Source organism: Chenopodium quinoa, unplaced genomic scaffold (genome assembly GCF_001683475.1).
Source record: "Chenopodium quinoa cultivar QQ74 unplaced genomic scaffold, ASM168347v1, whole genome shotgun sequence".
Lineage (NCBI taxonomy): Eukaryota > Viridiplantae > Streptophyta > Magnoliopsida > Caryophyllales > Amaranthaceae > Chenopodium > Chenopodium quinoa.
The window spans coordinates 901,022-926,220 of NW_018742541.1; the positions used below are offsets into that span (position 1 = coordinate 901,022).

General features: G+C 35.4%; 3 protein-coding genes across 5 annotated transcripts; 2 read left to right on the top strand and 1 right to left on the bottom strand.

The window, feature by feature from the left end:
* The first annotated feature begins 1,616 nt into the window (after window positions 1-1,616).
* Window positions 1,617-9,971, top strand: LOC110720126 (WD repeat-containing protein 44-like). Of its 3 annotated transcripts, none has more exons than XM_021899127.1 (8): window positions 1,617-2,607; window positions 2,785-3,851; window positions 5,245-5,335; window positions 5,605-5,762; window positions 5,843-5,894; window positions 5,995-6,077; window positions 6,208-6,301; window positions 8,921-9,971. In XM_021899127.1, the coding sequence occupies exons 1-8, from the start codon at window positions 2,091-2,093 to the stop codon at window positions 9,514-9,516; spliced, it is 2,658 nt and encodes an 885-aa protein (XP_021754819.1). In that variant the 5' UTR covers window positions 1,617-2,090; the 3' UTR covers window positions 9,517-9,971. The 3 variants fall into 3 exon arrangements, with proteins under 3 accessions (XP_021754819.1, XP_021754820.1, XP_021754818.1); XM_021899128.1 differs by having other exon boundaries at window positions 2,845-3,851; XM_021899126.1 differs by having other exon boundaries at window positions 1,617-3,851.
* A 2,215-nt stretch (window positions 9,972-12,186) lies between these two features.
* On the top strand, window positions 12,187-14,336 carry LOC110720128 (protochlorophyllide reductase, chloroplastic-like). The gene is made up of 5 exons (XM_021899131.1): window positions 12,187-12,343; window positions 12,629-12,727; window positions 12,831-13,368; window positions 13,527-13,885; window positions 13,980-14,336. The coding sequence occupies exons 1-5, from the start codon at window positions 12,293-12,295 to the stop codon at window positions 14,133-14,135; spliced, it is 1,203 nt and encodes a 400-aa protein (XP_021754823.1). The 5' UTR covers window positions 12,187-12,292; the 3' UTR covers window positions 14,136-14,336.
* Window positions 14,337-14,484: 148 nt separating this feature from the next.
* On the bottom strand, window positions 14,485-18,673 carry LOC110720127 (lanC-like protein GCR2). The gene is made up of 6 exons (XM_021899130.1): window positions 18,101-18,673; window positions 17,769-17,947; window positions 16,023-16,134; window positions 15,823-15,939; window positions 15,393-15,704; window positions 14,485-15,134 (listed from the first exon to the last, which is right to left on the bottom strand). The coding sequence occupies exons 1-6, from the start codon at window positions 18,266-18,268 to the stop codon at window positions 14,796-14,798; spliced, it is 1,227 nt and encodes a 408-aa protein (XP_021754822.1). The 5' UTR covers window positions 18,269-18,673; the 3' UTR covers window positions 14,485-14,795.
* Between the last annotated feature and the right edge of the window lie 6,526 nt (window positions 18,674-25,199).

The following is a 25,199-nucleotide window of genomic DNA, read 5'->3' on the forward strand; positions in this document are numbered from 1 at the left end:
TTCAAAAATCATAGAGCACATATTATATACTAAATGAAGTAATTTAACATTGCATATGCATATAATAATGGAAAAGTTTTGCGAAACATTTACTATTTGTAAGTGTGTACTCTCACCCAACCTAGTAATTACTCTACATAAATTATATGGGAATAACTATACTACTTCCGTTAAATGTTATGTGTAACTTTAGAATATTTTATATCTCACAAATAATACTCCAAAGTTGCAAATAACATTTAACGGAGGTTGTATATGAAACTAAAAAAGATAAACAGTTACATTCGACTTGCATAATACGTTAACATTCAGGCAATCAAAGAAAATATCAAAGAGAAAGCTCAACACTCATTACAACTGTAAACGTGGAAAGACATAAATGTAAGAAATTAAATATAGGGGTAAGAACGTAAACAAACATTTTGAAGGGTATGTACATCCGTGCACTATTCATAAGCACAATCTCCTACTTTTTATAAGGTAGAGAAATAGTAGAGGAAGGTAAACTTCTTATCCCAATAGTTCCTTGAATCGAAAGGAAACCTATTAAAGTTACCCCTTACTCTCAGAATAGAATGATCATAAACAAGCCTCTTAAAATGAGTTTATATTTGGAATATAATGATTATAAACAAATGCTAAAATGAGTTTTATTTTGGATTCTTTTGATTTTTGATCTCTTTATTTAGATAAAAAGGTGGCAGTATTATCATATTTTTTTCCCCTTTTCTATTTTATTTTGATATGGAAAAATATGAGACTTGAGAATATTTTTTTTCCCTTTTCTATTTTATTTTGATATGGAAAAATATGAGACTTGAGAATAATTAGATAGAGATTGACATTCCAATAATTGATGCAGTGCTTCCACATAAGGATCCATTATAATTGCTATTTTTATTTTGGTAAAGAGAAGACACTATCGAATTGGATCCTCTCACGTGTCAAGTTAGCCTGAATTTGCAAGCAAGACCCCTTGGGTGTGAGGGGAAATGGTAAAGAAATCCCTATCCTTAAGTTGTTTCTACACAACCTAGTGAGAGCCCACGAGCTTCCTTGTCACTAAATCTGCTTAAGATTTTGGGAATAACAATATTTTAACTAATTTGCAATACATCTCGATCTCACTTATATCTTGATCTCACTCTAATAAACAAGAAATCAAAGAGAAAACCATCCTAAATCTTACACAAAGGATCACTACCACTACTTTACCAACAAGTACATAAAAATTATTGATACCTAAACAAACAAAATAGAAGTATAGTTATAGTCTTATAGACTAGTACTAGAAATTATCATATCATATCAAGTCCCTCATTTACTACTCTAGTACTCTTCCATAAAAACCCAACCCCCCACTAGGGCTGGCAAACCCTGACCCGACACGAAAACCCGACCCGAAGTTATTGAGAGAGATCCGAACCCGACCTGAACCGAACCCGAACAACCCGAATTCGACCCGATTTGACCCAAATTTCATATTTCGTAATAATATTAAGTTTTACACTATTTTTAATAGTTGTTAAGCATAACCCGAAATCGACCCGAAATCTGACCCGAACCCGACCTGCTGACCCGAATTGCCACCCCTACCCCCACCCCCAAAAATTTAAAATAAATTAAAATTAAATAAAAAAGCTTAAAAAATAAAAATAAAAATAAAAATAAAAACAAAAAAAAAGTAGCCGGAGAAATACGAGTAGAACAAGAAGAACCACCTCACACGGTCACACCGCACACCCTCAAAACCTCCACACTTTCCTCTCTCTTCACTCCTCTCTTACTCCCCAAAACCCAACCTGTAATTTGCTCAATTGCACGACCTACTTCCATTTTCTCTCTCCTCGGATCTGCAATTTCCCCAATTTAATCCTTACGTTTTCTGGGAATTCCCTCTTCATTCGATCCCCATTTTCTCTCTCCTCTTTGATCCCATCCAAACCTAGCAATAATACACCCCCATTCAACCGCACGACCAGGCCGTGCGAAGAAGAAGACTAAGAGAGAGAAAGAGAACTGAAACCCATTTTCGTTCTCTTTCTCTCTCTTCGTGGGTATTCCTCCATTTCTCCGGAAATGCTCTTACCATGAGCAAAAACGAAGAAGAGGAGGAGGAAGAAGAAGAAGAGAAATTACCCAAATTAGTTAAAGTAGAAGAAGAAGAAGAAGAAGAAGAAGAAAGGTTTTACGAATCTCTTGATCGGATCCTATCTTCTTCAAATTCATCTACATCGAATTCTGAGGATGATAACGACACCGTTTTGTCCCCTCGCCGACACCGTAGTAGTCATCACCTTCATCACCATAGTTATGGCGGCAAGAGTAGTAACTCTTCTGGGGTTCCGAAATTCCCAATGTCGGCGCAAAACTATGATGTTTGGGTTTCTTCTGAGTCGTTTTCTCTCTCCTCGCTTGAGCAGCGCCGTGATCGGCTTCTTCGGGCGTTGGGATTGTCGGCTGACCCGTCTTTGGCACGGCGTAACAACGCCACGGTCCGATCTGCGTCGTTTGATCATCATATGATTGGGTGCTCTGCTGACCAGCCTTTCAAATCAGCTGAGGATGATGTCTCATTGGCTATAAACCGGTCGAAATCGGATCAGTGTAATTCTGCTTCCTTTTCTTCTACTAGTAATACTACTTGTTCTTCTTCTTCAATTCTTTCAATTCGTTCTGTTTCTGATACTGTATATAGAAATAGTAAAAGGGATAATAATATTAAGTTCAATGTTGATGTTGGTAACCATAATGATATTAAAATTAATAATATCTATAATGAAGGTAACTGTAATGGAGTTGTTGATAATTTGGTGAGTAATGGGTGTATTGGGTCGGTTTCAGTGTCGGGTTTGGATGGTTCTAATAAGCTGCCGGTGTGGAGGAGTGGTATCCGGCAACAAGGGATCAGTGAGATAGAGGTGGAGTGTGGTGATGGGAAGGTTTGCAGAAGTGGGGTTGAGGAGAGTGAGAGAGAAAAGGTGTGTACAATTAAGAATCTTGATAATGGGGAGGAGTTTGTGGTGAAGGAGGTTAGGGAAGATGGGATGTGGAATAAGCTTAAGGAGGTTGGGACTGGGAGGCATTTGACTATGGAGGAATTCGAGATGAGTGTCGGGCATTCCCCCATTGTTCAGGAGTTAATGAGACGGCAAAATGTGGAGGATCAGCTTAACAATAACAAGGATTGTGGTGAGTCTAATGGTAATGGTGATAATGGATCTAAGTCGAAGAAGAAGGTTAGCTGGTTTAGAAGTATCAAGAATGTGGCTAGTAGTGTTACAGGCTACAGGGAAAGACGTAGCAGCGATGAGAGGGATACCTCTTCGGAGAAAGGTGGGCGCAGGTCCAGCTCTGCTACTGATGATAGTCAGGATACTTCATTCCATGGACCAGAGAGGGTTCGGGTTCGGCAGTATGGGAAATCGGTTAAGGACCTTACAGCATTGTATAAAAGCCAGGAAATTCAGGCCCATAATGGGTCTATCTGGACAATAAAGTTTAGCTTAGATGGGAGGTTCCTGGCAAGTGCTGGTGAGGATTGCGTAATACATGTTTGGCAAGTGGTTGAATCAGAGAGGAAGGGTGAACTTTTGATGGATAGACCCGATGATGCGAGTTTGAGTCTTCTTGTCTTGGCAAATGGGTCACCTGAACCAAATTTAATTCCTCCGAGCTTGGATAATCCATTGGAGAAAAAGAGGAGGGGTAGGCCATCAATCAGCCGAAAATCTGTGAGCTTGGACCATATCAAGGTTCCAGAGACTGTTTTTGGGCTGTCAGAAAAACCAATTTGTTCATTTCAGGGACATTCAGACGACGTGCTTGATCTCTCCTGGTCCAAATCTCAGGTTAGTGATGTGTGATTTCATTTTTTCCTCTCCATAGTATCACTTTGTCTCATTCTATCGTGCTTAGGCTTGAATGTTTGTTTTACCTGTAAATTATAGTGATGCTGAGTTTTATTCTTGTAAATGCCTCAGTGGTATCTATTGTTGAACATAGCTTTTTACGTACCACATTCTTGTGAATGCCTTAGTGGTTTCTATTGGAAATGGAAAAGCCTGTTTGAACACGGGATTTGAATTGATGTTTGACTGTTGTTAAAGTTTATTCTACAGTGTTTCTGCTTAAAGTATCATGACTATCATCTAAGTTTGTAGATTGAAGTTTTAACTTTTAACATTATTTCAAACAATTAAGCACATAACAGCGTTATACATCTACAATTGTTGAACATAACTTTTTAAGTACCACATTCTTGTTGGTCCTTAAACTATGAATACGTTTTGGCGTTTATAGTGGTTTGGCCGTATTGGTTAATAATTATAACTTGAATACTCACGGAATAATTCAGCTCTGAAATGCCCCTAACTTACATGGCATAGTGTCCTCTCTTTTCTGTTGTATAGGAGTATAATCCTTAGTCCTTCCTCACTAAATATCCTCTTCCCATAATCCTTGGCTGAAAGATGTGCTCTCTCTTTCTGTCTATCTTTACAAGTTATATCCTTCCTCTTTATTCAATTCACCTGTCCACCATTTGTTGCTTCGCATGTTATTACAGATCATTCCAAAAACAGCTTATTTATCCCCCCACCTCCCATAAATAATTCATAGAAATATAGACCTAAAAGAACCCTCTTTAAATTTCTTTCCTTATTGCCCCACCTTTGCTAATTTATATCCCAAAGCCCCCGGTCAATGATTACTCTCTCCCTCTGCTAATTTATGAGCCTGAAATCCTTATCACCCTTCTCATCTTCTGTTTTATCTTCCCTCCCCTTACTTTGTATCCTATATGTGCAGTCAATTAAATATTTAAATATTCTTCCTTACAATAGACCCTAATACCTTTTTTTCAGCTGCTTAATTCAACATTTAGTAAAATGTAAAACAATCATCAATATTTTGATGCTTTAAATGTATGATAAATAAATAAATTGGAAAAATATAACCCTGTTATTTGGGGTTGACTTTCATGAGGGAACCCATACTTTGGATTATTTAGGAACTCTTCAAATTGGGATTATCTTTGGACAATCACCGTTAACTAATTGGTGATACTTATTCATTAATTATTACAGTAAATGAATATTTTTGATGAACTTTTTAGTTAGCACCAAGTCTGTGACAAAAGATGTCAGCTTCTATGACCCATTTATCAATTGGTGATACTGATTAGTTAGTACAGTACTTTGAGGTTGATTTCCATTAATCTTTGATTCCAATTTTCCTTTTCAGCTTTTACTTTCATCCTCAATGGACAAGACAGTGCGTCTGTGGAACTTGTCCAGCAAGACTTGTTTGAAAATATTTTCCCACAGTGACTATGGTAAGCATGCTTTTCGTTTTCTAGATCCCACCCCTCTCCCGTCAAAAAAAAAAAAAAAAAAAAAAAGATCCCACCCCTCTTGTTTATTAATTTAAAAATCCATCTTTGCTGTTCTGCATCAGAGGGTTTTTTTTTTTTTTTTTTTTTGACGAGATGTCAGAGGAAGTTACACAGTTTTCCATTGATGATGATTTTCTGCATTGTAGTTTGCTAGTTTATAGCTGTTTGCTTTTTTAATTTTCTTAAGACTGTACTTTCTCTTTGCACAGTAACTTGCATCCAGTTCAATCCTGTTGATGATAGATACTTCATCAGTGGATCCCTAGATGCCAAAGTCCGCATATGGAGCATTCCTGACCGTCAAGTTGTTGATTGGAATGATCTGCATGAGATGGTTACTGCTGCCTGTTATACTCCAGATGGTCAGGTATATTGGAATGTGTTAAAAGTGAAACCGTATTGATCATTTTGCTATTTGTGGTATCCTGAACTAGTTTATATTTGAAGGGTGCATTGGTTGGTTCATATAAGGGAAGCTGCCGCCTATACAACACATCTGGTATAGTCCAATGCAGTCTTAAATGTGCTTTATATGATTTGGTTGTATAATGTGCATTTCTTAAATCTTATGCACTGGTTTTTTTCTACTGTGGTTCCAGAAAATAAGCTGCAACAGAAGTGCCAAATCAACCTACAAAATAAAAAGAAAAAATCCCACCTCAAAAAAATAACTGGTTTCCAAGTGAGTAGTTTATTCTTTCTATGGTTGGAAAATTAGTCTGCTGCTTTTAGTTTCAGCATGTTTTCAAGTGTAGCTCTATTGCATTCCTACTTGTCCCATCTGCTGAAATATGCTTTCTTTCACTGAGCAGTTTGCACCTGGGAGTTCTTCGGAAGTTTTGATAACGTCTGCAGATTCACGAATTCGGGTTATTGATGGTTTGGATCTGGCTCACAAATTTAAAGGTACATTATGTAGCTGCTATTTGTCTGACCTTTTTTGTTTTCTCTCTCTTCGCAATTGATGTTGTGTGAATGTTCTGAAGATCAGGGGGTAGAGGAGTTTGTGGCTACTCTTACCTCCCTTGTGGCTACTCTTACTCTGAAGTTTATGGGGGCTTCATTTTTTGTTCTGTTACTTTTATTATTATTTTGTTTGGGAGGGAGGTGGTGTAGTAGTTTCTACGTGTAGCTGACCAGAATGCTTACCGTGATTCTGTTGTGCTGGAAGCAATGTAGAGATTTAAATATGCCTTTTGAATCAAAATTGGCTGTCATCATGTTGTCAATTCTTGAATCAATTTCTAGTCATTAGGCTCTGTTGTTTTGTCCTTTTACTGTGTTAGATTTTGTATAGGTAGTGAGTTACCATAATCTATGTGATAATGGGCTTCATTGTTGGGCGGGAATGTGTTCTTTATAGATTAAGCTTTGATGAGCAAGATATTAATTGATGAATGTAGTACCATTTCAAACAAGAATGCTGTGGGTTTATGGTGCAAATAGCTGACTAATTGTGTTAAGTATTGAGCAAAATCATCAGCAGAGCTTATCCGTGGTAGAGTCAGATTGTGGACCCCATTAGTACTGATTTGAATCTGTATGTTAAAAAGTGAGAAAGAGGTCTTTTGTGGTGCAATGGTAGACCAATTGTGTTATGTTTAGAGCAGAGTTATTTGGAGTCGGATTGTAGAACTCATGGTACTGTGTTGAATTTATACTTTACTCATCATATGAAGTCAGAAAGAGGGCATGTATGGTAAACATATTAGGTGTGAGCTAATGATGTTTATGGGGATGCGTACCTTTTCATGGAGGATACATACATTACATAGTGTAGGAACATATTCTATTGGTGCTTAAAGGGGGTGTTTGTTACTTGCCAATCTGTCTGGGATCCTAAAGATGATAATTACTTGTGTCTAATCCTGTGGCACTAAGCTGATATTGCTGGCATCATTATGTTTTTGAAAATTTTGTTGGCTGAAAGTTACAGCACTTTATGTGATCGTGACATTATATATACGGATATACCTATGGCTTATTAATGTGATGTTTTAAGCCAGGCTGTCAAATTTAAGGGTATGATATCTTCAACTTTAATATCACCCCTTCAAATTTAAAAAGGCATCTTGGATCTCTTGAAATATTTCTCATATATTCTCTAATATCACCAATTCTTCATGCCTCTCATTAGTCAGTCTTATATTTAAGAGTGAAAATTGGCATTCAACTGTAAATTACAAAAGCCATTGGTGTAAATTCTTTTGGGAAGATATATAAGACATGGGTATTAAAAGTGAAATTGTTCTCATGATATAGAAAATAGTGTGTGAAAGTCAGAGTGTGGAATCGGAAGTTGGAAGGATTAACAATCTGCAGAAACTATTGACTGAATACCTAGTCTATGATAAATGCTGAGTATGTAGATTGCTTTCTGACCTAGTGTCTTCTGCTTCTCATTGTTCCTTAGAGTTTATATTGTCCATTGTTGATTTGTTACACTGTATAGATGTAGGGTTCCATGCACCCTCTAAAAATAGTAGCTGACTAGCTGTTCTTTTGGTTCCATTTGCCTTCTAATAAATAGGAAAATGTGATAGATCAAGAACTTCATATAGCTTTGTACCTGACGATATATGGGGTTATTTTTATCCCTGTAATGAAATGATTATCAAAATGTATTGCGTACTCTAGTTCTACTTCTGGGTCTGATATTTTCGAGCAAGATTACATGTGTGATGCACCTGCATTTCGTTACTCGAAGTCATGATATGGTGTGGAAATCTCCCTTGTGTCTTAATCTTTTGCATGTCCATGCAGATTTTTGCCTTTGTGGTTACGATTGTCATGTGATTTAGTAATCTTTCAGAACTCCATTTAAATTGATGGTCCCATACACGTGGTCCCTTGGTATAACTCGTCAAAGTGTCGTGTGCTAAATCTGAGAGCTGCATTAGATACCATTTGCTTAGAAAGGTTTAGTATTTAAATAGTACATTCTGGTTATGTTTTTTTTTTTTTTTTTTTTTTTTTTTTTTTTTTTTTTTTAAAATAAACATTTAAAGTACTTAGTTTTCAAATTGAATAGTACTGCTAGGCTTGCGATCTTCTGGAATTAATCTGAATTTATACCCTAGTTGTATTGAGAATTTGAGGAGCGCCTTTTATGCCTAGCTCTGCTAGGATTTTCATTTAATGTTGCCTGGTCACTTGTAGTCATTGGGCTGGGTTTACAATAAATAATAAACTAGAACTTACAAGATTCAAGGATTCATTCAGTGATTATCATCACTGTTTTGTGCATATCTACTATAAAAATTCAGGTTAAATAAGTAAAACTATGTTTGTGCAAAGTCGAGTTACTCCGTGTGTAAGAAAGGTCGCTTGAGCCTTTGACTGTGTTTGAAAAAATGAAGCTAGGCCTAGAAGATTGGAAGAAAGTTGTCTTCATTATGTGAATCAGATTATGATGTTCTTGAATTGGTTAAAATTAGCTATGATGTTCTACATTCTGCTGTGCAATGATGTCTGTTTATCTGGTGTCCTAAATATCGGTTTAAATCCAATTCCATCTTAAAATAGGGTTTCGCAACACAAACAGTCAAATCTCAGCCTCCCTCACTGCGAATGGCAAGTATGTGGTGTGTGCCAGTGAGGATTCTCACGTGTATGTGTGGAAACATGAAGGTGAGTCCAGGCCTAGTCGGAGCAAAGGAGTGACAGTCACACGCTCTTATGAGCATTTCCACTGTCAAGATGTATCTGTGGCTATCCCATGGCCTGGTATGGGTGAACCGTGGGGACCCCAAGATCTATGCTCTGAAGAGCAAAATGGGATCCGCCGTCATTCGGAGGAGGTCTCAACAACCAACCACCCTCCGACACCAGTGGAGGAGTTTACCGGAAATGATAGCTCTCCTGCATCAGGTTGCAGCAATAGTCCTTTCCGTGGTACAATTTCCAATGCACCCAACAGCTATTTCTTTGATAGAATTTCATCGACGTGGCCAGAAGAGAAGCTTCTTCTAGCCACCAAGAACCGGAGTCCTCGTGTTAGTTTGGACTTCTCCAATGGAGTGCTTCAAAACAGGGCTGCTTGGGGATTGGTGATTGTAACCGCTGGCCTCAAAGGGGAAATTAGAACTTTTCTAAATTATGGATTGCCAGTGCGGATATAGGTATGATTTTTGTTCGCCTTTGTTTCCATATCATGTACAGGGAGAGATTTGTATTATTTATGAGTTTCATTTGTTGCTTGCGACGTATTCGAGCATTGAGGAAGAAGTACAGATTTATTGGAGGAATGGGAGAGAAAAAAGAGTTTTATAATTAAAAAAAAAAAAAAAAGAAAAAAGAGGAGGGTAAAAAGTTTTACACCCTGCATTTAGAAAAATGATGGATTAAATGTAATCCAAAATTGTAGAGTTATGCCACAAAGCTTATTGAGTTTAATGAATTCTTTTCACAAAATTCATTCACATTTGTTTTACACAGTATTCATGTGCACCAGTGTAGTAGTTTATATAAAAATGTTATTGTTAGGCCAATGTCAGATCTCATTATCATGTGAAATGACATCCTGTAATCATCATTATCTGTGCATTTTGTCAGTAATCATTTTTTTCTAGTTGGAGATTATTATTTTGCCCCTTCTTGTTTTTGCCCATCAATTCCGACTTTGAATCACTGCGACAATTTACTATTTCATGTTTATGTTTTTTACTTATCTAATGATTGAAAAAATTGTTTTATTACCAACCTCTTTTTTTTTTTTTTTTCCTTATTAATAATCGGCTATCAAATGGGCCGTTAAATGTGCTTCAACAAGCAGGTTGTGAATTTATCCTAATATTTGAGATAAATTACAAACACAAATTCTTGTATGTGACCACAATCAGGTTGTGAATTTAACATATACAAAGTACAAAAGAACTTGTTTGCTTAACAAATTACAGAGTTATTTAATTTTTTTTTTTGGCGATGGATTCTTGAATTTTGTGTTGGACTAAAATATTTACATCTTCAATCTAGTTTTTTCTTAATTTTTTAAATTGTTGATTTGTGCAAGTCCCATAAAGGTACAAGTGACTTTGACAATAAGCAATTAAGCATTGTTGGAATGATTTGGGGTTTATGCAACTCCTTATTCCAAAGATGAACAACTCAATAATATCTTTCGGTTAACAGTTGGAGATTGCGTGCAATTTAAAGATGCATTACTATTTATTTTTCTTGTTCCAACGATGAACAACTTAATAAAGGTACTATTAAGCTTTAGGACTTTGGAGAACTCGAGTTTTAAAAATTGGCTTGGTCGCGAGTTACTTTGGAAGCTCGTTTTTTCTTTGCACTACATATTGAGTTCTCATTCTACTAAAATATTTTAGGGCCGTGTAATATGAGCTATATTATTGTTTCCATCACTCTTTAAAAAAATTACTTCCTTCGTTTTAAATAACTGTAATATTATGACGTCTTGTTGGATTCGACTTGAAATGGTTTAAAATATCTGATTTTTTTTATTTATTTTTTAATTTTTACTAAATAACAATTAAAGATATTAGCAGTCAAATATGTGCATTGTCAAGTGTGAAATTCCAATCATTGTACATATAAGATAAAATAGAAGTATGTTGATTAGAATTGCAATTTTCTAAACTAGTTTGTATTTTGCAAGGGTTTAAGTAAACCAAAAATCGAATAAAATGCATTCATCAAGGAGTTTGGACTAATTTTCTTTGGTCCTGCTGTAACATATGACGATAAGTTTGTAACATACGACAATAAATCGGTAAGTTGTGCATGAAGTACTTGTATTTCAAGTGTAGTACTACTTCCGTTACAAATTATGTGCAACGATTTGACATGAAGTAGAGAAGAAAAATGTCTAATAGTTGCACATAACCTGTAACGGAGGTAGAATATAATTTAAAATACATATCTAATTCATTATACGCATACAGTTGCTATTTGCTAGGTTTAGTTCACCTTATATCATTAATTACTTTATCATCTAATTAATATAATTTATTTATTTTTTTTAAAAAAGCTCAAATAAGATCTTATTGTTTTATTTGAGATTTTTTAAATTCTCTAATTTTTTATTCAAAAAAAATTACAGCGTAAATTACTTATTTGAAAACAATACAAATGTATTAAGTCATCATTTGATTAATTGATATATGTGTTTGTCCTTAATGAAACAACATAATTCCTCTGTTTTTTTTTTTAATTTAAGTTGACACCTTTCGATTATCACGCTTGCCAAAGTATGTTTTTAACGATTAATATCTCTCATTATAAACATTGTAAATTTAAAAAAATGGATATTACTAAAATATACATCGAGACGATTCAAATAAGATCTCACGTGAGTATGTTTTATCGTATTTATAAATCAATAAAGTAAATCAAAGTGTAATATGTAAATTGTATAAAAATTAAACGGTGTCAACTAAACATACTCTTATATTGCAACTCCCAAATTAAAATTAGCAATTACTTTGCCTACATCTTCACATATTTCATATATACTCTACACTTTGTCAATACATTCCCATCATATATTATCTCATTCATTATATCCTGTAAATTATATGACCAGCCCATACTAGCTAGGAGTGGTTCATCTAAAACTTTGTGCCTCAACTTCAAGTGGATTTTCCTTTTTTTTTTCAACTAAAAATTCTAGAAAGATCTAAAAGAAATCTAAAACTAAAATTTTGATTGGCCAATGAGTAATGAAGTGGCAGATAAATTCCACCAAAATTATCCTATCCACACATATCCTCAACACCCCATAACTTTTTTCTTATTTGTCCAAACAACTCCTTATAAATAGTTGGCCCCTCCATAATATCTATCTTAAATATCAACACTTTAACATTACATTTCACTCAAGACATTTAAAACATCAAGTTTTAAGTTTTTAGGTTCATATAATATAACCAAAAAATGGCTCTCCAAGCTTCTTTGCTTCCTTCTGCCTTGTCCATCCCTAAAGAGGTAGATTTTCATTATGCATTGCTACAATGTCACTAGACATGATAGAATTTTCAATTGGGTCGTTTATTAAAACTTACGAGTACGTGTTCAAGTGCACGTTATACATGTTTTTTGTCACTTTAAATGAGTCCTTGTACCTTAACATGTTACAGCCATACACTACACCTTTAGACGTCTTTTACCTATGGCCTATTGATTGTTTTGAGTAATTGGAAATATGCAAATAATAATAATTTTGTGCTTTGATTACTATATACTTGTATAATTATTTTAATGTATATGTAGGGAAAATCTACTGCATCATTCAAGGACTCTAGCTTATTTGGGGTATCTCTGTCAGACTATGTCAAAGCTGACTTCAGTTCATCTGCTTTGAGATGCAAGGTAAAATAATAGACAGTAATTTTCAGTATTGTAACTGATTTATCATTTGAACATAAAATTGCAAAATTTGGAACATTTTTATGAAATTTTCTCATAATGGCAGAGAGAATGCAATGCAACAAGGGCAGCAGGGCCAATCAGAGCACAAACCTCGGCAGTGGCGACACCAGGAGTAACTAAATCATCATCAGAGCAAAAGAAAACTCTAAGAAAGGGTAGTGTTATTGTCACCGGTGCATCCTCCGGTCTAGGACTTGCAACTGCGAAAGCATTAGCCGAGACAGGAAAATGGCATGTAATCATGGCGTGTAGGGACTTTCTTAAGGCCGAAAGGGCGGCTAAAGCTGCAGGAATGTCAAAGGAGAATTATAGTATAATGCATCTTGATCTTTCTTCTCTTGACAGTGTTAGGCATTTTGTGAACAATTTTAGGCAATCAGGAAGTCCCCTTGATGTGTTGGTTTGTAATGCCGCTATTTACCAACCTACTGCTCGGGATCCTTCCTTTACTGCTGAAGGCTTTGAGCTCAGTGTTGGGACTAATCATCTTGGCCATTTCTTGCTCTCGAGGTTGTTGCTTGAGGACTTGAACAAGTCAGATTATCCTTCTAGGCGGCTCATTATTGTCGGATCTATTACAGGTAACTAGAAAAGTTACTGACAGATCTAATCTGATAAGTTGTTTATCATTATGTTACATTCTTCTGCATATGCAGTCTTTGGTGCACATTGAGTATTGTGTACATCTGTCTTCATGGGTCAGTCTGTGATGCTTTCCTGTAATCTGTATTTTATTTAGGTAACACGAACACATTGGCCGGGAATGTGCCACCAAAGGCCAACCTAGGAGACATGAGGGGGCTCGCCGGTGGATTGAATGGCCTAAACAGCTCTGCCATGATAGATGGTGGAGATTTTGATGGGGCCAAGGCATACAAAGACAGTAAAGTCTGCAACATGCTTACCATGCAGGAGTTTCACCGTCGCTACCATGAAGACACCGGAATCACCTTTGCTTCACTATACCCTGGCTGCATTGCCACTACTGGCTTGTTTAGGGAACATATCCCCTTGTTTAGGGCTCTTTTCCCTCCATTCCAAAAGTACGTCACCAAGGGCTATGTCTCCGAAGATGAAGCAGGGAAAAGACTTGCTCAGGTAAGATCATCATACCATCAGAAACTATCATAATGTAATCACAGGAAACTTATGAAAAAGCTAACAATTTCTTATGTTTGGGTTTGTGATTCAGGTTGTCAGTGACCCGAGTTTGACAAAGTCTGGTGTATACTGGAGCTGGAACAAGGCTTCGGCTTCATTTGAGAACCAGATGTCTCAGGAAGCCAGTGATCCTCAGAAGGCCAAGAAAGTCTGGGAGATCAGTGAAAAGCTAGTTGGTTTGGCATAGAAACTTAAGCAGATGTCACATTGCCTAGCTCCTCTGCTAACTTTGTGTGATTGGGAGAGACGATAGCATCGAAAAATTCCGGGGTTTCAGATAGATGTGGTGTCATTGGGATTATGAGCAGCTTGTAAGAAAACTTTTCCTTTGTAAGTAGTTCAGTTGATTGTGATTCGTAATAAAAATCTACTAATCCCCTTTGGCAAATAGTGAATCAAACTATCAGAATTCTCAGGTAAAATAGTTGCATATCAGTTATAACACCACCTCTGTCCGGATCTGATTGTAACAAGGCGAAATGCGTACATATAAGATGAACATTGAAAAATCGAAAATTATCTTCAAAGGGAAAAACTAACGGAAACATATATGTATTGGAACTCAAGATTAGATATAAACAGCATATTAACTTTATGAATACTTACAGAAAGTAAAGGACCAATTTACATCCACCATTATTAGATAAATTCGAGGTAAGTGGTTAAGCCAGACTACATACCATCATAGTTTATAACTTTTTATATGTTTATCTATGCTGTGGTGTCATACAAAATCTACACTAATAAACCTTAAGGTTTCCTTCTTCCTTGCAAACTTTTTTTGTAGTCGAGTATAGTTTCTACATAAAGTACAGCACATGTACATACCCTTTTCTTGAAAAAGAAGCTACAGCTCATAGGCAGGGAACCTTGCTTCACTTGGTTCATTCATATCCAAAAACAGATAGGCCATTCCCCCGAGCCCTTCAAACAATGAATAAGGGCGGTCACCTCCATGCATAAACCCCTCGGCAATGAGCCTTTCAGCTTTATCTTGCAGAAAACATGCAAATGCTTTAGCTCTGTACAAATACTCAGCATTTCCAGTTAAACGGTAGAGTGCAAGGAACACATAGGTGTTCCCGCTGATACCATGGCAAATTCCAACTCTTTTCAGTAGACCTCGATTCCAGACTACTTCTGCTGCATCTACAGCAGCCTGCAGCAGATCCTTATCTCCAAAAACCTGAGAATTAAAAAAGAAGAGTCTTAGTATAGACGACATAAACCAACAAGCAAAAAAGGAAATGCTAAAAACAGAGACAAGTGATCTAGTGTCCCTGCATCCAGGCATTCTTCTAGTATATGTAAGTAAAAAGGTCCTAACAAATACAGAGCTTTGTCATAATTCTGTATGAACATCCAAGACTGTCAAAGTATTATTACGAAAGACATGATGATAGCCAATTAAAAGTTTGTCACTACACCTCAAAATGGAATTTACCTGAGCTGCTTTTGCTAGGGTAAGGGCTAACCCAGGGGCACCATGGCACCAATGAACTAGACGATCTGATTCACTTCCTTCACTTGAAGGATAATTTCCACTGGGGAAACGGCCCCTAATCATATAGCGCAGCACAGCTTTAACATCTTCTTGCTCATCTGGTGTCAGTGGCATATCCATCAAGACGTGCATGATTCCAGCCAAGCCATGGGCAGCACCCCAATACTTTTTTCCGTGCCACTCATACATTAAAGGACATCTCCCCTTTCCTAATTTTCTGCCAGCTTTCATGATGTCTGTGACAATTTCTCTCTAGAAATTTTCCATCCAAATTATTTTATCACAATCTAATTAAATATGATAAGGATAGTCGACAAAGAATAAGAAAGCTTTGTGAAAAAAGGAGAGGAAAAAAAGTCATAGAATGTACCATGGTGGACTCAGATATGGTGCCTTCTCCAATATGCTTGTTTAGGAATGAGCACGACCACAGAAAACCAGCTCTTCCATAAAGCAACTCATATGGAAGGTCAGTAGGAAGCTTTATCTGCTCAGACCAAAAACATAGTCCCTAAATCGAAATCCAAACACCTAACTTTAAAATGCGTACACTTTTCATCTGAAAGGTACCTGTTTGAACTGTGTCAGGTAGTGATCCAATAATTGCTCATCACCAGCTTGTTTTGCAACAACAGCACCAAGAGCACAGATGCCAGACCGTCCACATATGAAAGTTACATTTCTGAGACCAGATTGTCACAAAAACGGCCAAAGTTAAGGTATATACTGCTTGCTCTTATGCATAAAGCTCCAACCTTAATGAGTTCACAATCACATACATAGTTACCTTAGTTTGCACTTTCCATTGAAGCATTTAGAGGCTTATATAGTGAATGTAGTTATTTGAAAAGACAAATATACCAAAACGTATGCCAAGGAGAGCAGAATTTTGAAACAACTGAGCAGTTCGCAAAGAGTACAGATCATTCATATGTTATGCATATTTCCTTTAATCTAAATTTCCTACATTAAGGACCTTTTATATCTCACAATTATAAAGTTCGAGTCAAACTAGTTTAGGAAAAGGCTATTACATTGAAAAAAAAAAGGGCCTAGTAAGTTCAATAGGTTAGTTTAGTTTAGGGGTTTCCAATAACATTCCCAAACAGCTCTCACACGGGTTGGGATATGTTTTTTCTTGTAACTTCATAGAACAACGAATTTCTCCCTGATTTGGCTACAGATTACACAAAATATTTAACCCATACAAACAGAAAAAAAAAAAAAAAAAAAAAAAACTGCAATAGAGAACACCATAATATAAGTACCATATAAATAAAAGGAAAATTTGTCAATTACTACCGCAAGTTAATACCACTTTGTAAATTACTACTACAAATTAAAAAAGTTGTGACTTACTACCGCAGAATTTTCCGCAAAATTTTTTAAGATGTTGCGATTACTACCAAACCCCCATTAAACCCAACTATGACGTTATTATATCATTTTAACCCATGGTTAAAGCTCTTAACCATGGTCAAACATGGGTTAAAGCCCTTAACAATGACGTCATTATATCCCTAACCCATTTTTTTTTGGGGGGGCTGGTTAAAGCCCGTAACCATGGTCAAACATGAGTTAAAGGGATATAATGACGTCATAGTTGGGTTTAATGGGGGTTTGGTCGTAATCGCAACATCTTAAAAAAATTTACGATAGTAATTCACAACTTTTTTAATTTGCGGTAGTAATTTACAAAGTGGTATTAACTTGCGGTAGTAATTGGCAAATTATCCTAAATAAAAAGCTACTCCCTCCGTCCCTAAATTACAAACAGGAATAAATACTAGAAAGAGGAATGTAATTTAGGGATGGAAGGAGTATTAATATCACCAATTTGAACCGGTAGCTATTCAAAACTTCACATGTTTTTGGCTGATATCAAAATACTAAATTGTCCGCAACCATATTTAATCGTGGAGTATCCGACACTAATTAAATATAGGACTTGGGATACAGATGAATCCAGGTTGAACAAAACTCATTGACTCAATCCACACCTGAAAATGACATAGCAATCCTCCTCAATATAGAAAGAGTTTAAGACCTTGTATGTCCCATTTTCTCATTACATCCCCTCTTACATCAGAGGGAAAAATTTTAAGTTTTAAACCAAGATAATGACGCATACACTGATACACTCTAATCATTTTTCTGAAAAACATTGTTTCATTAACATAACTCAAACTACTTCCTTGTGCATATTTAATCAACGAAATTATTAAAAGTTCAAATCTTTAATGAACAATTGTATATACAATATATGTTTGAACAGCAAATCAAATAAAAATTGAACAAAGGAACAAAAAAGATTACTTGGAACCACGAGAAGCAGAATCACAAGCCTTAATAATGTCAGAAGACAGAGCAAGATCACCCTTATTATTTGTCACTTGATAAGCTTTGAATAGCAGCAAAGCAGTCCCTAAAGCTCCAGTGTAAAGTGAATAATCTTGTGCGCGTTTTCCACACTTCACCCATGTTTCTCTCACAACCTAAACAGCAGTAAAACATAATTTTGGTTCAGGCAAATCATCGAACATTTGGTGTGCACCAGAAAATCAGAGAAATTAACCATACCCAGATATCCAAAAACACAAATTCAGCTCAAAAAACAAAAACCCAGAAAAAGAAAGAAAGAAAAGTACAGTGTTTGTAAGATCAAGCGCTGTTTTGTTGAGAATTTGGCAGAGTGATTTGTAGGGATGATGAATAAGCTTAGTGAGAGAATCCCCTGTTTCAGACATTGAAGAACCCATAGCCGAAGTTTCTGGGATATACAAGGGCATTTCATTGAGGAAGAAACGGTCCGCCATTGTTGCACCTCTCTTAAGCTTTCTCTCTCTTCTAAATTTTGCTGTATCTTGGGTTTTCTAATATGGTGATTTACAGAATGATGAAGAGAGGGTTAATTAGGAAGAAGAAGGGAATAAAAAGAAAAAAGAAAAAGAAAAGAAAAGGAAAGAATGTTCTTTGAAAATTCGAGAGAAATGGAAGGACAGGTGGTTCATCGTCAAAATTTGGTTTTGCAATTGTGAAATGCTTTACTACTGTTTGTGATTCGCGCGTAATTGTGATGGCAAACAACGGTGAACGTTGTTGCTCCTAAACAGAGAATAATCAATTGGTAATTGACTAATTGCACGAAGGCGATTTTGTTGTATGTGTCGACACAAGCATCATGCTAAATGCTCGTTAGGAGGACATAAAGTTTGTCATGCTCGTTATGACCAAGGAGTAGGGGTGGGACTTTTCAAACCGAACCGTGAAACCGCCCGTTACCGAACCGAACCATCACGGACCGATCCGTTTATAAACCGATAAATGTAAACCGAAAACCGAACTGAACCGTTCAATATCAAACCGAAACCGAATTGAACCGCTCAATGTCAACCCGTTACGGACCGTAAACCGATAACAAACCAAACTGCGCAAATCCGAACCGAAACGAAACCGAACCGAATGGTTTATAAACCCGTTAATGATCTGAACCGTTTATAAACCGAAACTGTTTAAACCGGAAAAAAACCGTTTAAACCGAACCATTTGTAACCCGCTAACCGTTTAAACCGACCCGTTTATGAACCGAAACCGTTTAAACCGCACGTATAAACCGAACCGTTATAATCCGCTAACCGTCTAAACAGAACTGCCATAACCCGTTAAACCGTTAAAATCGAACTGTTTTCGAATCGCAACCTGTTTAAACTTATCCAATTACAAACTGCTTAATTCAAATTGAATTATTTACAACCTAAATGGCTAAATAGTAAATACAATTAAATAATTAATGTTAATAAATGTAGATCTAATCAAACGGCTTAGGTTTATACAAAGGTTTATATCACCTAGATCTAGGCCAACGACATTATTAATATCGTTTTAGATTACTTATTTATTTTAATTACAAGATATATCATTTGTATCTTTTCATTCCAGTAATAAAGTCCACCCAAATTATCTTCATTGTTCCTTGATATTCATGATCATCCAATAAGATAACACAAGATTGGAGATAAATAACATTAAAATTAGAGTAATATCAACAAGCAATTAAAAAAACTCACCATTTTCATTGATTAAAATTCACAATACATATACCAATACATAATGAAACTACTATCACTACTACCCAGATTAGATTCCAGATTTATCAACTGAAACATCATCAAGTTTAGGGTTGCAAAAAATGATACATGATAAGATGAAGGGAGGAGTGAGAATGTGAGTGATTTGGAAGCAGAATCTTGAAGCAGCAGCCCAGCACCCAAGAGCAGAGGAAATAGCAGCAACAAGCAGGAACCAGCACACGCAATAATAGATCAACAACTTATCCGAAGCAAGGAATAATATAAGCAGAAGGGACTCAGCAGGAACTTATTTTTGTTTTTCAAAATTGCTCTCAGATTTACGTTTATCGTATCATCACTGAGCAATGACTGTTTTAACTTAAAACTTGAAAAATGCTGCCAGCAAGTACATATACATTGAAGTCTCAACATAAATGACAAGGGCAACGATGATTCAAGAAAAATTAAAACAGCAAGCATAAGAAACAACAGCAACAAAACAGCAGCAAGCATAAGAAACAGCAGCAACAAAACAGCAGCAGCAACAACTCAGCAGAGACATCAACCAAAAGGCAAAAGCACTACCAGCAGGCAGCAGCTCATAACAAGTTCAAGCAACTTCAAAATTATAGCTTTTGTTTTTTAAAATTGCTCTCAGAGAGCAATGGTTGTTTTAACAAAAACTTGAGAAATGCTGCCAACAAGTACCAAAATACATTTAACTATTTAAGTCTCAACATAAATGACAAGGGCAACGATTTTAAAAGTCTTGAAAAATGCTGCCAGCAAGTCTGAAAATAAAAGACAAGGGCAACGATTTTTCAAGATAAAATAAACCACAATGAGACACAAATACCAGTTATGCAGATGAAGCACTTTCGGCTTCAATCTCTTTACCAATAAGGAGGACGTCTTCCTCAACATCCGCTTGATAACCACGACACCAATTTTGGGTGGTAACCAATGCCTCAACATTCTTTGGCAAAAGTTTACCCCTATATTTGTTCAAAATACGACCACCCAAACTAAAAGAAGATTCAGAGGCCACCGATGTAATAGGAATGGCCAAAACATCCCTTGCCATATTAGCTAAAATAGGAAGAGAAGAAGCTTGAGATTCCCAATACTTGAGAACATCAAAATGTTCCCCTTGAATTAATCGCGAACGAGGTCCATTCAAATATGCCTCAAGATCAGCCAGAGGGCATCTAGTTGAATCATCACATTCGTCATCAACCTCACGCAACTGCAACAGATTTTTTTATTATAAAAGTTAAATTATGACATTACAAATAAAAATAGAAGACTACCATTAATATTGAGTATATTGTATAACATAAATACCGTGAAAATATTTTGAGATCTCAACGTACGATTAGAATTTTCAGATTGAGCTGTGTTTGAAGAGGCAGGATTTCTGCAGCTTGTATTAGATGCAGTAGAATAAAATTTATAGAGGTCATAAAAAGCTTCCTTAATCATCATAATCTTTTCGTCGCATGCCTCATCATTATACAACGAGTTCAACATATGTCTCACTCGAAACAACTTATAACGAGGATCAAGAGCAATAGCAACTGAAAGTATCAAACTATAATCCTCCCAATAACTCTCAAACTTCTCAAGCATAACTGCTGCCATGGGTGCAAGTTTAGGGTCTTTAAAGGCTTGAGTAATAGCGTACTCAATTTTTAAAACACTAACAAAATACAAATTAGAAGTGGGAAATTCGGTACCAGAAAATAACACAGTTATATCATTAAATGGCTGAAGGAAATCACAAAATTTTTGAATGGTATCCCATTCATCAGCATCAAGTCTATAAGAAATACCCAAAAACCTACTAGTATATAGAATCAAGGCATCCTTAGCTTCTAAGGCTTTTCGGAGCATTGTATAAGTGGCATTCCAACGAGTCACAACATCAAGACATAACTTACCATTAAAAGCAGAATCTAACTCAGACAAAGCATTCTCAAATTGAGTTAATCTAGAATCAGAAGCATCAATATATTTAACAACCTCACGCAATTTTTCAACACTTTCATGAACTTCTTTTAAACCTCTTTGAACAATAAGATTTAAAACATGAGCTGAACATCGAACATGAAAGAATTTCCCATTACAAGGAAGAGGAGAGCATTGCATTAATTCTTTTTTTCAAATATTCAACCATAACATCCATAGAACGAGCATTATCAACAGTCATTGAAAAAGCCTTACCTTGAAGGTTCCACTCTTTAATCAGTTTAAACACAAACTTTCCAACCTCAACACCAGTATGGGGAGGGCCACAATATCTAAAATTTTAAATTTTAGACCTAAGAGACCAACTGTTATCAACATAATGAGCAGTCAAAGTGAGATAGCCTCGGTTAGTACATGCAGTCCACAAGTCACATGTAAAGCTAACTCTACCAGAAACATTAGCCAAAGACTCAAGCAACAAGGATTTATATTTATCATGCTCAGCAATAACATACTTTAACATAGTTTTTCTACAAACATGCTGCACCTTAGGATTCAAATATGCATGAAGTTCCCTAAGATATTCATGCTCTACAATATTTAAAGGATATGCATGGCAGATTATAGCTTTAGCAAACTTTTGTAAATAAGTTTTTTGATCATGCTTTTCCAAACATGCATTAATATGAGCTCTACAAGTTGAAGTACCCGCTTTACCAGGTGCTTTATATTCTTTGCCACACAAATTACAACGAGCATAATCTACATTTTCATTACCTATCGTCTTTACAAAAAAAGTGTAATGCTTCCATATACCTGCGGTTCTTTGACGTTTATTAACAGAAGGATTGATAGTGCCGGTATTACTAGCATCATCAACCGAGACAGAGGCAGCTTGAGAGCTAACAGTATCAAAATTTGATTGCCTCTCATAGTCAAATTCATCATACTCGCGAGACATGACTGAAAAAAAAAAAAAACAACATTTATAACTTATAAGTACCAAATTAAGTGACAGATTCTACTAATAGTGAGCAATTAAGCATGCATTGTCTCATGTGACTGACACTGAAGTCACGACAGTGAATCCTATTCACTCAATACCAAAATTCAACTAAATAGATAGTTCATATTTCAGAATTTTATTTGCACTAGTCAATGTTTCAAAATTCAGAATTATACAACAAACGTGATTACAACATATATCCTAACAGAATATAGAAAGTTATATACGATACAGTCACATATGTGTACATTTTAAGTACTAACTTTAAACCAATCATATACAATGCTTGTATTCCAACAATATGGGTTAAAAATATAAAGCTAAAATCCCAATAAATAAACAATGCATGTATTCCAACAATAATAATCACATAATCTGAACAACCCATCATCATTACTTTTAAATCGAGCATAATAAACAACAAAACAGCACAAATCTACCATTTTCCCGTAAAAAACAAAAATACAATCAACAACAGATTTTACTCATTTTAGGCATATTTCGACTATATTCAAGCAAGAACAACAACAATAATCAAATACAAAAACAGAAAAACTGTATTAAAAAAAAAACAAAAAGGAAAAATTAATTACCTTTGACGGCTTGAAGGAGATTTGAAGATGGAGAACTTAACAAAAAATCGAATAAATTAACAAAAAAATTACCTTAGGGTTTGACGGCTTGAAGGAGAGGAAGATTTGAAATCAGAAATCAGAAATCAGAACTTAGATCCAAAACAAAAATGAAACGAAAACAAAAACCCTAAATAAACAAACCGAAACAAAAACGAGAAAAATCAAAACGAAAACAACAAAAATTAACAAAAAAACGAGAATGTAAAGCGAGAAATCAGAAATGTAGATCCAAAACACAAATGAAACGAAAACAAAAACCCTAAATAAACAAACCGGAACAAAAACGAAAAAAATCAAAACGAAAACAACAAAAATTAACAAAAAAACGAGAATGTAAAGCTAGAAATCAGAAATGTAGATCCAAAACACAAATGAAACGAAATTGAGCTTGAGATTCTTGAGAATTTCAGAACGAAAGAGTGAGAAACTGAGAAGTTAGAGAGATAAACTATGACAGATTGTGAGATTGAGAGAGAAACGGCTGAATGAGTGAATGAGAATGGCTGAGAGAGTGAGAGTGGGTTTTTTTTTCTAGGTTTAGGTTTTACTTCAGTTGATCTAACCGTCCATATTCAATCTCAACATCTAAGTTAGATCTAACCGTTCATTTTTTTTTGTAGATTCTAGAATATTCATCTAGATCTAACGGTCTAGATTTTCTTTGTGCTTTTCTAGGTCTTTTTGACCGTTTTTTTTAATTATTTATTATTATTATTATTATTATTATTATTGTTAGTATAATTATTTGTTAATTAGTTTACTACTACTATTATTATAATATTATTATAATTATTATTATTATTATTACTATTATTAGTATTATTATTAGTTTATTACTTATAAGTTATAAATTGTAAGAAACGCAAATGTTTCAAAATTGAAATTGATTCAATACGACATAGTTAATGACTTAATGAGTTAATGGCTTAATGCTCATCAATATGACAATATCTGACATCTGTGAGTCTGTGATTGTATATCAGTATATATAATAAACTATAAAACTAATAATAACTTAATAAGTAATAATACTAATAACTAATAAAGTAATGAAAATCTAACCATTGTTTTTCATGGGCATTCAATCTAACCGTTGTATATTTGACTATTCGTACATTAGTATTGCATAATGCTTTCATCACCACTTTAATTAGTGATTTCGTGATTTCGTCCATTTAACTTATTAAGTTGTTTGAGTTAGTAATCTAAATAAAGTAAAAAACTAAATAACGAATCCATTTAATCTCGTGTAAGTTATAATTTATAAGAAATGCAATGTTTGGAAATGGAAATTGATTCAATACGATATTGTTAATGTATATGTAATTATAGATTAATTATTATGTATATCATATCGTACGAATGTATGGTTGGTATCATTATCATACTATCATAAGTATCATTGCCTCATTGAATTATTGGTATGTACTACAAATCTACAATCGATAAACATATTTACATATCTGATTATTAAAACTTAAAAGTTTAAAACACTTGTTGATCAATCTAATTGAATATTTGTACATTCTTAATTATCGATTTATCGTATTATAAGTATCAACTCATTAAATCATGGTCATGACGCGATCTTTAAAACAATCATGAATTCAATTCATGACCCAAACCGCTTATAAACCGAACCGACATGATCCAAACCGTTCATAAACCGAACCAATTGAACTGTGTAAACCCTCTACTAAACCGGCCCATTTCAAACTGAACCGACATGATTCGCACCGTTTATAAACCGAACCGATATTGACCCGGGTAAATCCGCCCCTAAACCGACCCATTTTAAACCAAACCGGCTTGATCCAAACCGTTTGTAAACCGAACTGACATTGACCCGGGTAAACCCGCCCCTTAAACCGACCCGTATCAAACCGAACCGACATAATCCGAATCGTTTATAAACCGACCCGCTTATGACCCAAACCGAATTTAAACCGCAAAGAAATAAACCGAAACCAAACCGAGCCGTGACTAACCCAAACCGAACCAAACCGACCCGCCAGCTAAACTAAACCGTTTCAATCCGAACCGCTCCAAACCAAAACCGACTCAAACC